The sequence below is a fragment of the Mauremys reevesii genome, linkage group 2 (assembly GCF_016161935.1).
Source record: "Mauremys reevesii isolate NIE-2019 linkage group 2, ASM1616193v1, whole genome shotgun sequence".
Classification (NCBI taxonomy): domain Eukaryota; kingdom Metazoa; phylum Chordata; order Testudines; family Geoemydidae; genus Mauremys; species Mauremys reevesii.
Genome location: NC_052624.1, coordinates 90101115 through 90117562, shown reverse-complemented (window position 1 = coordinate 90117562; position 16448 = coordinate 90101115). Strand labels below are relative to the sequence as shown.

General features: G+C 42.9%; 1 protein-coding gene across 4 annotated transcripts in view; it reads left to right on the top strand.

Moving 5' to 3' along the window:
- Positions 1–16448, top strand: part of KIAA0895 (KIAA0895 ortholog) — a 51908-nt gene that overhangs the window by 26852 nt on the left and 8608 nt on the right. For all 4 annotated transcript variants that reach the window (XM_039526510.1, XM_039526509.1, XM_039526507.1 and 1 more), the window contains 4 exons: positions 10304–10447; positions 12050–12182; positions 13283–13588; positions 14210–14307. In XM_039526510.1, coding sequence (XP_039382444.1) covers positions 10304–10447; positions 12050–12182; positions 13283–13588; positions 14210–14307 — 681 coding nt within the window. The remainder of the gene's footprint in view (positions 1–10303; positions 10448–12049; positions 12183–13282; positions 13589–14209; positions 14308–16448) is intronic.

Here is a 16448-nt window from a genome sequence, read left to right as displayed (position 1 = left end):
ATCATAATCTATAAGGGTTTGTCCACAAAATGTTAATTACTAGATGTCTTTCTTTAGTTCTTGTTTTCTTTGACTAGCCTGCTCTACGGATCAAGATTTTACTATAACATTTTGTGGCTCTAACCCCATTTAAAGCATGAAAAGGGCCACATAGTAATTACATTTTTAGTATATGTTTCAAGAGGGCGCCGGAGGGAGAGAAGGAGGGAGCGAGGGAAAGAGCCTAGAAAACCTGCCAGTCCTCTTGATGACACGAGGATTTAGGGGGCAATCATACATTCATTATTGCTTGCCTTAAGGTCACGATTATTGGATAAGCATGTGTTGACTTCATTTGGTTTAATTAGCTTTGGGAGGATTTTCACATTGCATCAGGCTCAGTCAGGCAGCAAATCAGTGCCCGTGCCCTTGACTGTGACTGAAATTCTGTTCCTGGCACAGGTAAAACTGCATAAATCAGTTTTCCTATGATACATGGGCTAATTTCAGTGTGGATTATTGTGGGTTATTAGGATAATGTTGTTTGTCTGATCACTAAGCTGCAGAATTTTCCATTTGTTTTAGTAATGTGGCTTCCTACCTATGTATTCTCAGGCTCAAAATGTTTTTATTTTAACTGTAAACTACACCTCTACTCCGATATAACGGCCCGATATAACACGAATTCGGATATAATGCAGCAAAGCAGCTCTCCGGGGCGGGGGGGTGGCCTGCACATTCCGGTGGATCAAAGCAAGTTCGATATAACACAGTTTCACCTCTAACGCGGTAAGATTTTTTGGCTCCCAAGGACAGCGTTATATCGGGGTGGAGGTGTATTTTAACTGTAAACAAATAAGACACAGCCAGTGCTTATCTACCCAGTTTCAGAAGTGACCCTCTTTCCACTAGTGCTTTTTTGTTAAGTTCCTTGACTAGCCTAGGAAATAAAGGGTGTTTGGAAAATGTGTAGTAGGTTCTGATTTGTGAGCATGAGTAGGTAAATTATTTCACTTCAAAACAACAAAGAAGCTCAGTGCAAAAATTGAAAACAAAAAACCAAGCCCCCATGATTCTAACATCTGATTTAGGGAGAATTTTATGGCCACGGACGTGTTCAGAGATGCATTTTTATTGATTCATATAGCTATCTCATGATATTTAAAGGTGTAGTTTGCAGATGTAAATTAAAAATATGTATTAATGTAACCCACTAGCTTCGTTTTATTATTACCATTATGAAAAACAGAATTTATAACTTATCTGCTCTGTCCTAAAAAGTGGAAAAAATCCTTTATTAAGGAGCATGTATTTGGTTTTTTCTGCCTCTTTCTGTCTTTTTTTTTTTTTTTAAACAAATGTCCTTTTGCTCGTTGGATAATTTTAGAAGCATTAAAAATAGATGATTGCAGATTCAGGTCCTTTTTTCCTTCTATAACTAATAAAATAGTTTTATTGTTAAAATAAATTTTGCAGATTGCACTTAAATTCAAAAAGAGCTAGTGATATTATGAAAAAACAAACAATTTAGCCTGCTATGGTGGAATTGTTTTTAAAAATGAGACCTTAAAAACATTTTATGTGAAGATCGCATATACAGAAACCTGTGAAATATCTGTTTAAAGGTTTGATTTCTTTCAGCCTATTTCAGTAAACCGAAACACTGTAATAATGAATAGATGCCTTTTCTGATAGTGAATGGTTCCTCAGCAATATGCTGTCTGGTTTTAGGGACTGACATGTCACTTTAAGCTTTTCTATTTTATAATTAAATGCGGAGAACCACAACTTTTAATATCATAATACAAAAATAATGCAGTATGTTTGTGTTCTGTCCAGTGAACCGTGATATTTCTGATGGTTTCTCTTTAGTCAGACACATAGCAAGGGAAAATGTCTCTTCCCAGATAGAGCTGCAAACGGCTTGATCAAATGAATTATTTTCAAGTGATTGAAATTGTAAGGAGTAACCATCTCAAAGTCTGATTTGCTAAGAAATTGAATAAACAGATTCTAGACTTTAAATAAACAAAATATGAGCAGTCATAACTCAAATAATACCAATCCCAGCAGATGGCACTATTTCTTTTCATTAGCAGTAGAAAACCTCATCTTCATGCAGATTTGAATTTAGACTTTTACAGATTTTGTCCAGATGGACCAACATATTATCTAAAATGACAATCAGTAACTTGTATATTCTTGCTAAGACGTGGGCCAAGTTGTTGCCTCACTTCAGTGTGAACTGAAAGTCTGAACTGAAAAATGAAATTGGGACGAGAAGGGGGAACACTCTATAGCCTTTTATAGTGACTGATACATTCTGAAGAGACAGTTCAACTCTTGGAACTAGTTAACAAACAGTACCCAGTATGTCAAGTAGTTAAATACTGCTATATACAGTACATAACGCATTTTCCCTATTACAGGACATAGGCCCCAGTGTTTTTGCAACATTCTCAGGCTTTGATTGGTTACCACAATTATTCTGGAAAGGCTTGCTTTCTACAAGAGATACCAAATAAATTCTAACAACTTACACATGGTTGACTTCCTGGAATGTAACACTGTTGACTGGATCCCCTGACTATGCCTTTGTAACTGATTTGGCTAGTTTTCCTTTCTTTCAGCTCTGTGCAAGAAAACAGTGCATTGTCCCATCTTTGCAGGTACTGCTGTGTGCCTATGTGCTAGGTTCTCTGTACCTTACTTTGGCACTGGGATAACTGCCCAGGTTTTCCTCAGCCTGCACAGATAGTGTAGTAGTTGTGGACACACAAACTCAGTTGACACATGGCTGTGTCCTGAACACAGCTCACCCATGTTTATTATAATTGGATCAGGTGAGAGCATAAAAATGATTGTATTTGCACTGTGGATGGGTTAGGCTGCTGTTAGTGTCCTCAACCTATCCTAACACTTTTACATATTTGGACAGGTTATTCTCCATTGGAGTCGAATTCAGCTAGCTAAGAAGGGTGCATCTCATGATCCTCAAAGGATTCTGTCCACCTCTTCACAGGAATGAGGCCCTAGTATTTACATAGTGCTTTTGATCCATAGGTCTCAAAGCACTTTACAATGGTTAGTAAGTATCACAAGCCCCATTTCCAGATAGGGTATAGAGGTACAGAGGGGGTTCAGTGACTTGCCCAAGGTCACACAACGAGCAATAGAACCCAGGTCTCCTGACTCTGAGGCCAGTGCTCCATCCACTGGTTTACAGAGATTCCCAGGCCTAGCATTAGTGATCGGAGTTTCCTGTCACTGAGAGCTTTGTTTGTGTTCTGTGTTCTAAAGAAATTTCCTCACTGCTATTTATAATGAAGTAGTATTAGAAAATATTGCATTCTGGTTAGTTAAATGGCAGAGCATTCTTCTGGGATAGTACTATGTGTAAGAGCTGCTTTTATTTGCTAAACTGCATCACAGGTAATATCAACATTCCTCTAAAAACAATGTCAAAATGCAGGATTATCTACTAAAGATTACCTGTAATTGCATTTACTAAACCTCTTCATTTTCCTTTATCTATGAGCTTTCATGTTGAGAACAAACTTACTCAGCACCAGGCATTACATATATTTTCATCCACATCCTCAAATCTCTTCTCAATCCCTTTGTCCTTTGTCATCACTCTAATTTATTGTGCTCTTTTCATATATCAACCCTTCCCTAGCTTTAGAGATTAGTTCTTATTCTTATCATGTTTGCCACTCCTCTTGCCCAACTTTGCTCCCAAGACTCCTTCCAGGTCTCCCTCCTCCTTATTTATCTCTGTTTCTTAACAAGGCTTAGTCCCCACCAGTAAGAGCTGTTTTTTCATTTAATTTTTTTAAAAAGTTGAACTGGGACTAGTGTGGGCTGCCCTTTGTGTCTGAAGCGTCTCTCTGAAGCCCTGATGAGATACTTGGTTCTGAGAGAAACAGTATGTTGAAACCACTGCTGGGACACATCTCTCAGCAGCTCGTAGCATGAGGGTAGGCGTGCCTTCTACTCCCACTTTCACACCCCAGCAACAGAGATGATTCTGATGCCACATGCTGCTTCCAACTCAGCATCTAGTAAAAATTAAATGAAAAAGAGTCCTTGAGTGATGGTTAGGGTGGAAAAAGCAGAGGAAAAAAAGGACTTGGAGAAAGTCTTGGGAGTAGGAAGCCACTTAAAACATGTAAAATAAAGATTTTTGTAAAGTTTTTATTTTTATTTAAGATACGTTGAGTGATCAAAGTAGGGGACAGGAGTCAGGATTCCTGGATTTCATTCCTGACTCTGTTACTGACTTGCTGTGTGACTCTGAGCTAGTCACTTACCACCAAATTTTCCAAAGTGGCTACTAATTTGTCTGCCTCCATTCTTGGTGTGCTCGTCTTGAGACTGACAGGGCTTGAAAGTGCAGGGCACCCACAACTACAAGTGAGGTCAGTGGGAGTTGTGAGTGTTTAGTACTTTCTGAGAGTCAGGCCTGAGGTATCTTAAGTTGGGCTTCCAAAAACTGAGGCTCCCAAAACCAGCAGCCACTTCTGAAAATGTTGGCCTTACCCTATCTGTGCGTCAGTTTCCCAGCTAGTAAATAGGGACAATTATTATCTCCCTGAGTCCCCCCAAGGGTGTAGAGAGGCCAGTTTTAGCAATGTGTGTGAAGCTCTTTGACTTGACTATTAAAGTAATGATTTTAACATTTTTTTCTATTTACAGAATTGAAAATATGAAACTTTTTTCACGAGGATTTATTACAATTTTGATCAAATTATTTAAGAGCTTTTTAAAGGCAAAGTCGTAATAAATAATTGCACAGGGTAACTTTAGACATATTATGGCTTCTTGGGGAGTTGCACTGCTCTGCCTTTGGCCTCATGACTAACAACCCACTCAAGGCGTGGCAGGATCCTCTCCTGGAACACTCCCTATTGTTCATTCTGTAAACATATTACTGTGATTATTATATCATTAATGTATTACTGTTGTGGTTAAATTATGAAATTTAACATAGTTGTGACAGAAAGTTTTAGGGCCTGATCTAGCTCTCAGTTGAGAAGCTCTCATTGGCATTTATGAGAACTGGATTGTACCTACAGGGACAGATTCTGCTACCCTTATGCTGAATAGTACTATAATCTGCAAGGACTTCATTCAGTGTGAGTAGGGTGGCAGAGTTGGGCCTTCACTGATCAATTAGTGCAGTAATTTCACCTACCAGAACTGCCTGTTAAATTTCATTTAAATTCTTATTTTCAACATCTTAATGTATTTTAGTAAAAGCCATCCACTATTCATTTTTGAGAAGTGGAATTGAGTAGATGTTGGGGTAAGAAAGAGAGAAGAAAAGAGGGCTGGGAATCAGAATAAGAGACTATTGGTCAATTAAGTTTAATTGTGAATGCAAATCTCTGTTGCATATTCACAGGGATTTGAGCCTCAGAGCCTCAAAGGTGCCCAATTCTTAGCATTTCATGTGCTTACCTAACAGCCTTCATTGAATTTCCTTGTTTAAAAAGCAGTGAAAAAAAGTCTGTGCCAAAGGATAAAATATTAAAGGAGACATTCTGTTTAAATGAAATTAAATTTATTGTTCAATGAAACCAGATATATATAGCAACTAATAGGTAACATGAATATCTTAAAAGATCTGATAAGCTATCAGAGAAAATGAAGAACTGTTGTACTGAATTATTCAGGTTATTCAGTGAAAGTAAACTGCACTCCTGTAACTAAGTAGGAAACTTATTTTTCTTATAAGTGATGTATACAAGCATGAGAGCACACATCAGAATCTGCACAGTAACAGGAAAGCATCCATTTAAAATGAATATCAGAAGATGGCTAGAACAAGTTAATAATTTAGCCTTAAAAAAAAAACAACCTTGGAAAAAACACACAGGTTCTCTGACTAATAAACAAACTGGGCTATTAACTAAGAACTAAATGTTGCTTAGATTACTCCTGGGGGAATTCTGCACCACTGCACATGTGCAGAATCTATGTGCTCCACATATTTCTTTGCTTCCCTGCAGAAAAATGACTTTCTGACGGGGAAGCAAAGGGAAGCCACAAGAGCGGTCACATGACCCTCCCCAGCAGTATGTTTTGGGTGCCCGAGGCAGACGGCAGAAAGAGACATCACTGTGGGGGAGGGGGTGGGACTGGGGAAGACTCAACTGGTGGCTCCTACCCTGCGCCAGGCTCAGCTGCTAGGTCCAGCTGTGCTGGGGAGGACAAGACTTCCTCTTCCCCATAAAGCATCCGAGGCTGTGTCAGACCCACCCCCAGATTTCTCCCCTGAATGTAGGAAGCTCTGCAAACTCCCCCGCTCCCATGCATTCTGCATCCATTGCTCCACAGTTGCAAGGGGAGGGATCACTGTACTGGAAACTGCTCCCCCATCCACCCAACCCCTGTGCATCCAGACCCCCTCATACCCAAACCCTCCCACTGAGCCTCACCCCCCCTTGCACCTGGACCACCCCGACGAGCCACCCACACCCAGATCCCCCCACCGAGCCCCAACCAGCTACACCAGGATCCCCATCCCACTGAGCCCCACTCCCCCAGCATTTGGACCACCTCACTGAGCTCCCCTCACCCAGACCCCTCTGCCGAGCTCTGTCCACCCCACGCCCAGACCCCCCACGCTGAGTCCCATTACCATTGCACCCAGAACCCCCTAACAAGCTCCCGTGTATCCAGATCCCCCCGCACCTGGATCCCCCACTGAGCTGCCCGCACCCAGATTGCATCACACAGAACCCTCTCTACCCACCCCTGGATCCCCCACACTAAGCCCCTCCACACTTGGATCCTCCCTTGCTGAGCCTGCCTGCCTGCACATGGTGCACCTGGTATGGAGGGGCAGGGCCCTGGGGTGTTTCTTGGGCAGGCCTGGTCCTTGTGCCTCCACATTTATTTGACAAATAAAATTTGCAGAATTTTAAAATAGTGTGCAGAATTTTTAATTTTTGGCACAGAATTTTTAACTTTTTGGCACAGAATGCTCTCAGGAGTATTAGATTTATTTCTTGCTTTTATCCCCTGATCCTGAGAGTTGCTAACAGCCAGCAGTTGTAACTGAAATTAGCACTGTACAAAGACTGGGCCTCACGTGAGAGAGGAAGTGCAAACACATAGTGCTCAACTGGCACAAGGGCCGGGTGTACCTACCAATTTTGCTTAAAGGGGACTTCATTGTAGGGTGACCACCGCTCCCCAATTTGGTGGGACAGTCCTGAAGTGCAGAGTTCAAGTCCCAGTCCTGGGCTGAATGACTCTGGGACAGCATTTATCCCAAATTCTCTGTGGCACTGCTCCACACCTGCTGGAGGCACGGGGCGGTGCCAGTAGGGTTGCCAGGTGTCCAATTTTCGACCAGAAAACCCATTCGAAAAGGGATCTTGGCGGCTCCAGTCAGCAGAGCTGACCAGGCCACTAGAAGTCCAGTTGGCTGCTGTGCCAGTGGGGCAGGCAGGCTCTCTGCCCAGCTCTGCACGGCTCCCTGGAAGTGTCCGGCCTGTCCCTCTGGCTCCTAGGTGTCCATGGGGGCTCTGCATGCTGCCCCCCGGCCCATGCGCTGGCTCCGCAGGCTCCCATGGGCCAGGAACCGTGGTCCATGGGAGCCCCGGGGGGTTGGCACCTGCGGGTGAGGACAACGCGTGGAGCCCCCAGTCGCCCTTCTACATATGAGCCAGAGGGACATGTCGCTACTTCCTGGGAGCCGTCTGAGGTCAGCGCTGCCCGCACCCCACACCCTCTCCCACATCCCAACCCCCTGCCCCAGTCCGGAGCCCCTTCCCACACTCCAAACCCCACAGCCCCAGCCCAGAGACCCCTCCTGCACCCCAAACCCTCATCCCCAACCCCACCCCAGATCCTGCACCCACAAATGGAGCCCTGGATCCTCCACCTGCCCTGGGCAGCACATCCGGGGGGGGGGAGGGGCGAGGGACATGGGCCAGGGGCTGCTCTTAGGCACCCTGTTCCCCCCACCCAGGGCTGGTGGAGGGTCTGAGGCTCCCCACAGTGGCCTGGGCTCTTCGGGCAGCTCTTACCATGGCCTGACTGAGTTATTTCTCTTGCAACAGGGCAGGTCAATTTGCCTAATTTAAAAATGACCTCAGACAGATTATGCACTAGTTTGTTTTTAAGGGCGTATTCATGTGGTAAGGCTCAGTCCTGTTCTAATCTATTTTATATAGTTCTTATAGTGCCCTTATCATTGTAGCATCTGGGCACCTTCCAGTAGTACACTAAGGCTTAGCAATGTGACTAACATTGGTAAAGTATGGTTCCTTCTTGCTTTGATCCTCTCCCCAAGGGAAGGTGCTGAGTTCCTCCTAACTTCGATGTGAATAGAAGACATGCAGCTCTTCTTAAGGGAGGTTCCAGCATCTTGAAGGAGCAGGCCTATAACCAACACCACAGTTTGCAGATGCAGTTCTCATCATTAAAATCTCATTTTTGCAAGAAACTGAGGCTATGTCTACACTTCAAGATTGCAGCTCGAGTCAACATACCCAAGCTAGATTTAATCTAGCTAGCCCAGGTCCTGGAACAGTGAAGCTGCGGCAGCATGCCCGTCAGTTGGAACCATGGGTAATTACTGTGGGGCTAGCCCACGTTGAAGTGTGCGCTGCTACGCTTCACTACTCTGGGACCTGAGCGAGTTAGATTAAAGCTACCTCGGGGTATGTCTACACAAACTACAATCACACCCAGTGACTGCAGTCTAGTCCTAGCCTCAGAGATACTTACTCAAGGCCCAGTCCTGTAAAATGGTGCAGACCCTGAAATCCCATTCATATTAACTGTATTTGAGGGCAGTAGGCTCAGGCCCGAAATAAGGGAGCAACAAGAAATATTGGAGGAATACATTTGAAATGATGTGACATCATCTTAGATGGTTAGTTTTCTATAAACAGTCCAGTGCAGCATTGTCAACTTTGATAGTTTTATAGCAAATCTCATATTTCATGTTTGTCTGAAAGCTCCAGCTCTGGGAGTCTTGTGAACATATGAGAATCTCCGCTTATTTTATTTTTTTATTTTTATTTTTTTTAAAGGAGATTTCTATCCCTGATGGTTGTAGAGAAAAACTTGAAAATGTGACCCAAATGAACCCTAAAGGCTCAAAAAACTGCAGGGAAATAAAAAGAACTCAAACCATTTTTTAAAATCTCATGATTGTTACGTCAATTTCATGATTTTTTAACATTTGTGGTTGGCAATACTGGCTGGATGGAGTTCCTGGGAGCTCCTTGTAAAAATTCTCCCAACAAATTGAATTCTCCTTGGCCATCCTGTTTCTGAAGGAGTTCTCTTCCCTGCTTTGCTACTGCTAAATCATCCCTACTAAAGTTGACATATTCTGGATATCATAAGTATTTTATTTTATTGTCTTTGGACTGCACTAAATGGCATATTTGAAAATAAATTGGGGTAGGCTATCCCCATCTCTCCTATAAGATCTTCAGCCACAATAACCTCAGTTCCCATCATACAGGGCTGAACACTGTGCTATCTATATTCAGTTATGTTTTCAGCAAAAGTATAAGCATTTCCAGGTAAATACGCTTAATAGCAGTTTGTGTGCCAAGCATTTTTTGCCTCCTTTCTTGTGCTTATGAGAAAAATAGTCCCATATGTAAATGGGAAAACTGAACAGATTTCCCAGTCCTTCACCCTGCATCTCTCCAAACACGTGCATCCACTGTACAGAGGGGTTAAAATATCAGGAATCATCAGGAATGCTCAGTCATGTTTCAGCAGTTCTAAATTAAAAACTATCAAAAAATAAACAGAGAGATTGTAATAATGCTTAACATTTGTACATTGAATGAGAGACGTGATAACTCCTTAACCCTCAGATTATCCCTGTGAGGTAGGAAAGGACGTATTTTCATCTCTGGTTTACAGATGGGAACATTGAGACAAAGAGGCCCAGATCCTCAAAGGTATTTAGGTGCCTAACTCCCATTGAGTATCTGAGTTTAAGTGACTTTTCCCAAAGTCATAGAGGAAATTGGTTTCCATTTACTGAGCTAATACTAGGTGTGTGGAGCATGGTGGTATCCATAGGCGTCTAATATGAGTAAACCAGGTTCCAGCAACTTTTTCTTAATGTATTTGCATTCATACGTGGCTCTGAGGATGACAGAAGTTGATTACTGAGGGTATTAGCTTATATGTAACTACAGGAGTTCAGTAATGCATCCCGTAAGAGTTAAAGGGAAAAAACCAACCATTTGTCCCATAGCTGCAGAGGTAATACAATTGCTAGTCTGCAGCTGGAATCTTACTGCACTTATGTCTGCTATTCTTTTGTCTTTTACAGTCTGTCAGTATTATGGAACGGACATTGCAGAAATATGGAAGCTATGAAAAGTTTGAGCAGGCTACAGGAGGCAGCCTGCTACCAAAAAGTCGCATTTGGAATCATGTCAGGAAATACATGGTGAAAGAAGGCTGCCTTGGTGAGGTAGGATGCACACAGGATCAATGGAAAAGCTTTTTAATCACAAAATCAGAAATTAGAGATAGAAAAGACCTATAAGGTTATCTAGTAGCGCATCCCTTGTCAATGTAGACTTGCTCCTTACATTATATTTTCTAATGGGTTTGTCCATTCTAGTTTTAAATGATCTAAACAATGTGGCTTCCAACTCCTTCTCTTGGGAGATTATTGCACAGCGTAATAGATCTCATCAGGAAGCTTTCCTGCTACCTGAACTAGGTGTTCCCATTCTTAATTCCATTCTATTACTTGGAGGTGTACCTGAAATAACAACTCTCCTTCCTTATCCCTTCAGTGACTTGTAGAGTAGCACAGCCCCATTTAGTCACTTATGTGTATGCCTGCCCCAACCTGCGCTGGGTTTTTCTAATGCTGTATCACACTACAAATGCCTCTAATTTGCAATCATCTTATATTGCAAAGCTTTTTTTTTTTTTTTTGCTGCTTCCTACATGTCTTATTCCTGTTGTATACATTTATGCTGAATTAGGTTTAAACAGGAGAGCTCTGCTGGATTTTGAATTTTACCGGATAGACCTCATTGGTTTGTCTAGTCTTACCTGAATGTCAGGAATGAATATTACACACACACACACACACACTGAAATTTACTCCTGTGGAAAGAGTCCACACAATGACCGTGCACCACATCAATCCACTAGAATAGGATTTAAGTGAGTATTAAGTGGCCCATTAAGCATCATAGTGCAGGCAGGGGCGGCTCCAGGTCCCAGCACACCAAGCGCGTGCCTGGGGTGGCAAGCCACTGGGGGCGCTCTGCCGGTCGCCGTGAAGGCGGCAGGCAGGTTGCCTTCGGCGGCTTGCCTGTGGAGGATCCGCTGGTCCCGCGGCTTCGGCGGACTTCCTGCAGGCGTGCCGCCGAATCCGCGGGACCAGCGGACCCTCCGCAGGCAAGCCGCAAAAGGCAGCCTGCCTGCCGTGCTTGGGGTGGCACAATGCCTAGAGCCGCCCCTGAGTGCAGCAAGATAGTATACTAAGTCTTCCCACTTCAGTAGGTTACCTTTAAAATTTTAAATTACTTTTTTTTAAAATAAATCTTAGTTTCAGTGTGTGTGTGTGTGTGTGTGTGTGTGTGTGTGTGCGTACGTACCTATTTGTCAGGTTATTGTTTTTTTTAATTTACCGTCTCTTGCTACTAGTAAAATGCAAGGTTCCAATAAATGACTTAAAAGAGAATTATTTTCTCTTTTCTCAGTTTGTTAATTTAGTGCATTTGACCACACTTTTTGTTCAATCAGATTCACTTTTTCCCCTCTAGGACAGTTAGGTTTCAATTCTGCCATCTAATTTGCATGTCTGAACCCTTATGTTCATGCGAAGTCCCACTGAAGTCAATGAGGCTTCACACAGGCACAGGGGAACAGAACCTTTCTAGAGACACAAAAACATAGTGCGGGGGTAATGTGTGTCTTGTTGGGAAGAGCCTTGAGAGGCATGTGACTGAGTCCAGATAGAATGCTGGGGGAGTGAGAGGGAGAATAGAAGCGTCAAAAAGCCAGAACGGAAAAGAACTCTTTTATGCCTCAAGCCTTTCTTTCTCCTTAGATTGTAGTTCATCTCACTGAGGACCTGCTTTCTCGTGCCTCAATGACAGTGGTGAATGGCCGCCCAACTCTGACTATCAATGTTTCCACTGCACGTGAGCACTGGCTAGAAGGGATGCTGAGGCATGAAATAGGTATGGACACATGTTTTGAATTCTTCATGCCGGAGAGAATATGTGCATTCTTATTTATTATTTGTTTTCAGTAACACTGACAATGTGCTAGGCGTTGTACAAACCCAAAAGGAGTTCTGGCCCCTGCTACTGTAGATGTGGTAAAGCATAAGAAAGGACTATTTATAATTGTAGTATACAGTAGAACTAAAACACCCAACTAGTACCTTGAGAGATGTAGATGTGAGAAATGTTGCCAGTGAACCCCAAATCTGTGCAAGTCCCTCCTGGTTTTGAGTTATCTGGGGAGAGGATGAGCGAACAAACACCACAACATATGTGTAGTAGTCATATTGCTTAATGCACTGCTGGAAGACACTCGGATACTACAGTGATGAGCATGATATAAAAACCTCTATAACATAGAATAGTTACAAACATTTAGCCCAGGATGGTAAAAAGTTTCTTAACCTTTTTCTAGGTTTTGGGTGAACCTGCCCCAGTTTAGCAGTCCAAACCCAGATGAAATCCAGTGGCTTTGACCAAGTTTTAGGTTTGACCATGTTTTAGGTTGTATGCCTGTGAATGCCCTGCACCACTGGATACCTACCCTCTTGTTACAGGGCAACAGCCTCCTCTACAACTGCAGTAATGCTCTATGATCAGCCTCCAGGAGACAGAAATACTAGTGCATGTTGAATCTTCCCTCCTCTGTTCTCCCCACTTCCCATCCACAGCAAGGCCTTGTCTACACTAGAGAAATGGTGGTGGCTTATGCAAGTCTGAAAAATCTCCCTGCAGGGATTTAGGAGCACAAAGTTCCACCGATGTTCAGTGGGACTTGTGCTCCTAAATCCCATAGGACCTTTTGAAATCACCCTGTGGACACCTGCACTGTTGGCACTTAGATGAGTGCTATTCCACTCGTTTAATTACCATTGATTACATTCTCCACTCTCTTCAAGGCCAAAGTTACCTCCTTTCCCAGTCCCCCATTGTCCCAATAGATGAGAATCCTGAAGTTGGGTCCTAAACTTAGTTAGCTCATGTGGTAGCTAATTGTACCATTATTTGAGACACTGGTTGTTACTGTTCTAAGCTCCCTGCTTCTTTCCTTTTAGGAACTCATTATTTTCGAGGTATTAACAACAACAGCCAGCCTTGGTGCAATTGGAATGGACGTAAAAAGCTTGGGTTAAAGCCAATCAACCCTACCGAGGAAGGCCTGGCGAGTATTCACAGTGTCCTGTTCCGAAAAGACCCCTTTCTATGGAGGGCTGCCCTTCTCTACTACACTGTCTATCAAGCTAGCCAAATGTCCTTCAGTCAACTCTTCCAGGATGTGGGGAGATTTGTCAAGGACCCCAACACTAGGTGGGATTACTGTGTACGAGCCAAGAGGGGGTGGACTGATACGTCCCAGCCAGGTTGGTTTCCTATGTAGTTTGAGCACATTCCATCTTCATTCTCCAAAAGCTTTATTCGAAATAAGGGGCCTGTGCAGCTCTGTTGGCAGGTGATAGGATTTGTGCAAAGGGTTATGGAAAAATTAAACTCTTTGTTTTCTAAAACTGGGTATTATGAAGTGGCAAGGATCCTTCATTTAAAACCATGATTGAGATGAAAAACAGTATTTTTTTTTCAGGACTTTCAAAGTAATTTGGTAAAGGAATTTTTAAGGGATGTTAAAGGAGACACTGTCAAGACCTTTAGGTTCGCAGTTTGCCCTCCCTTGTTTTTTATGCCCTGGGCACGGCTTGTTACAATAGTGCTGCAAATTTCTGGTACCGGGGTTTTTAAAGCTGCTCATCTCCCTGCTTTACACTGTCAGATTCCCAGCAAGCTAGTCTGCCTAACGGCCAGTGCCTTTGCTTAGTGTCTTTCACATAGGCTTAATCCTCTAGCCAACGGGTGTCAGGTAAATTTTGCAAGTCCTCGGACAAAAATATCTAAATGGCAGGAAATAAAATAATTGTGTACAATTACTTTTGGCAAATGCATTGCTTTGAAAAAGCCTGAAAACAATACCATGACTCTGATTCCTTTAGGCTGCTTCAGTAAGGATCAGGTATACTTGGATGGCATCCTCCAAATCCTAAGATACAGGGAGTCTATCGATTTCCACTTGCTGATGGCTCTTGGAAAGGTGAGTGGGAACAAGCTCCGAACAGAAACAATAGTAGTATCATTTTAATAAGCGCTTTCCTAAATAGTCATTAAGTTGCATGAACTTTACAGGACCACTTCCTGTAGGTGTTGTCTTAGAATGTGCTGGTGCCCTTTGCATCACCTTGATCTTGAATCTCCACTGTCTGTAAAATCAGACATCACTATACATTACAGTATAGAGACGCCACCAACTTGAAATATAGTCAATTTCAAAGAGTAAGTTAGACGTACTTTCAGGACCTACACCTTCCTGTCAGGTTCCTACCACCTTATACCTGCCTGTTTGTGGTTTTACAGTCACATTTCTCTGGTTTTTAAAAATGTTTTTCTCCTCCCTGTTTGCATGGGCCTTTTGCACCTCAACAACTGGAGCAATGGGCAGACTTTACACAAAGTCCTGTCAAATCTACAAAGTACACAAATGAAATAAAAAAGAAATAATGTCTCTCTCTCGCGAAGTCATTTTTATCTTAGGTGTTTGTAACAATGGCAGGTAATGTATTTGCAGACAGAAGTGTGATTTTTATGTCAGTGGGTTTCCTTTAGCCCAGTTGCAGCGTTAACTGCACAGACAGGGAAGTAGCCACCAGTTCATAACCCCAATGTGGGATTTGACTTTCAGATGAGAGTACTGTGCTAAAAATGTTGCAGCACCGGTGGAAACTTGGGTTCTTAAGCCCACCCAACTGCCTGGGTCTGAGCTGGGGTGGGGAATAGCCTGAGTCTCTGCTGGTGCCACAGCATCCACACAGCTATTTTTAGTTCATTGACTCATGTAAAGCTAGCGTAGGTCAGTCTACCTGGGCTAGAAGAAGGCTCACTTCCAGCTGCAGTGTAGACATAACCTCCGTGTCTCAGTATGCTCGTCTATGAATGGATGCTATTATTATGGCATTATAATAGCATCTAGAGCCCCAGCCACATTCAGGACCCACCTGGCCCCCTGGTCAGAGCTCAGGTTGCTAGCCCAAGTGTCTGGCCATGCAGCAACGTCCACACTGCTATGTTTAGCGTGCTAGCGTGAATCTGTCTACCTGGTCTGGGAGGCCCAATGCGTTGGCCCTTTGGGTGTCAGCTTAGGGGGAATTACATGAAAAAAAATGTAGAAATTACCTCAATGTACCAGCTTTGCCAAAACCACTAAAATAGACTTTCCCAAAAAATCTACTGAGTTCCACTTTAAACAGAGTCCTCTGCAAATAAGGTTCCCCTCTCGTAGCTGTTGCTAGTCATGTGATCCATTGTCTGGACCCTGCAGTAGTGGGGCACACTGGTAATATTTCCATGTAGTGGTTTCACCACGGCTTCAGCGATAACCGCTGGCAGGCTTCTTGCTAAGCACTTGAAAACTTAATTTGCTGTTACCTCATTCTCTACATAGCTTCAGGAAGGCTAGAACAAGTTCCTCATATTTGAAGGGGCTGGAAATGTCAGGGGCTAACATCTAGGAGAGCCAGTGAAAGACCTTGGTCTACCCAAGGCCTTTGCTCCATTTCAGAAGCCTGGTCAGGAATATATGACTCAGGACATAAATTGCTTCCTGCCCTCTAGAGAAAATTATAGGGAAGTATTTTATTTATATGGAGAGAAAGCAGATGTGGTTAATAATATACAACAAACAAGGAAACTATAACAGAGAAGTCATTGACATACAGATGTTACCAAGTAGTTTGGTTTTCTTGTTTGCAAACCATTTCAGAAATACACAGTGGGCCAAATCCAGCACAGTTACATTTGGTCCATATAATATTAAGCTGTATAAATAATGTGTCACATTGGGTGGACATGTGACAAATGGACTTTATTTATAGGTGACAGTGGTAGCGATATCTATAGTTAAGGTTGTCTAACATTTTTCATGATAAGAATCTATTTTCAGTTGTTTCTAACTGCTGAACCTTACCATTTGGGCTAAAATTGTCCACAGTGAGTGTCTGCCTTAGGCTGACTTTTTTGGGAAAGTTTCTATCAAAACAGGTCAGCTGTTAGATTAGGGGAAAATATGTTATTTAGCCCATATTAAAAAATTCTTACAGCTGCCGTGCTTCCATGCTTTGGAGTAGAAGTGAAATTTGACAGGAAGTCACTCTGGTATCAAGGATGTGCTTTTTGATGTCC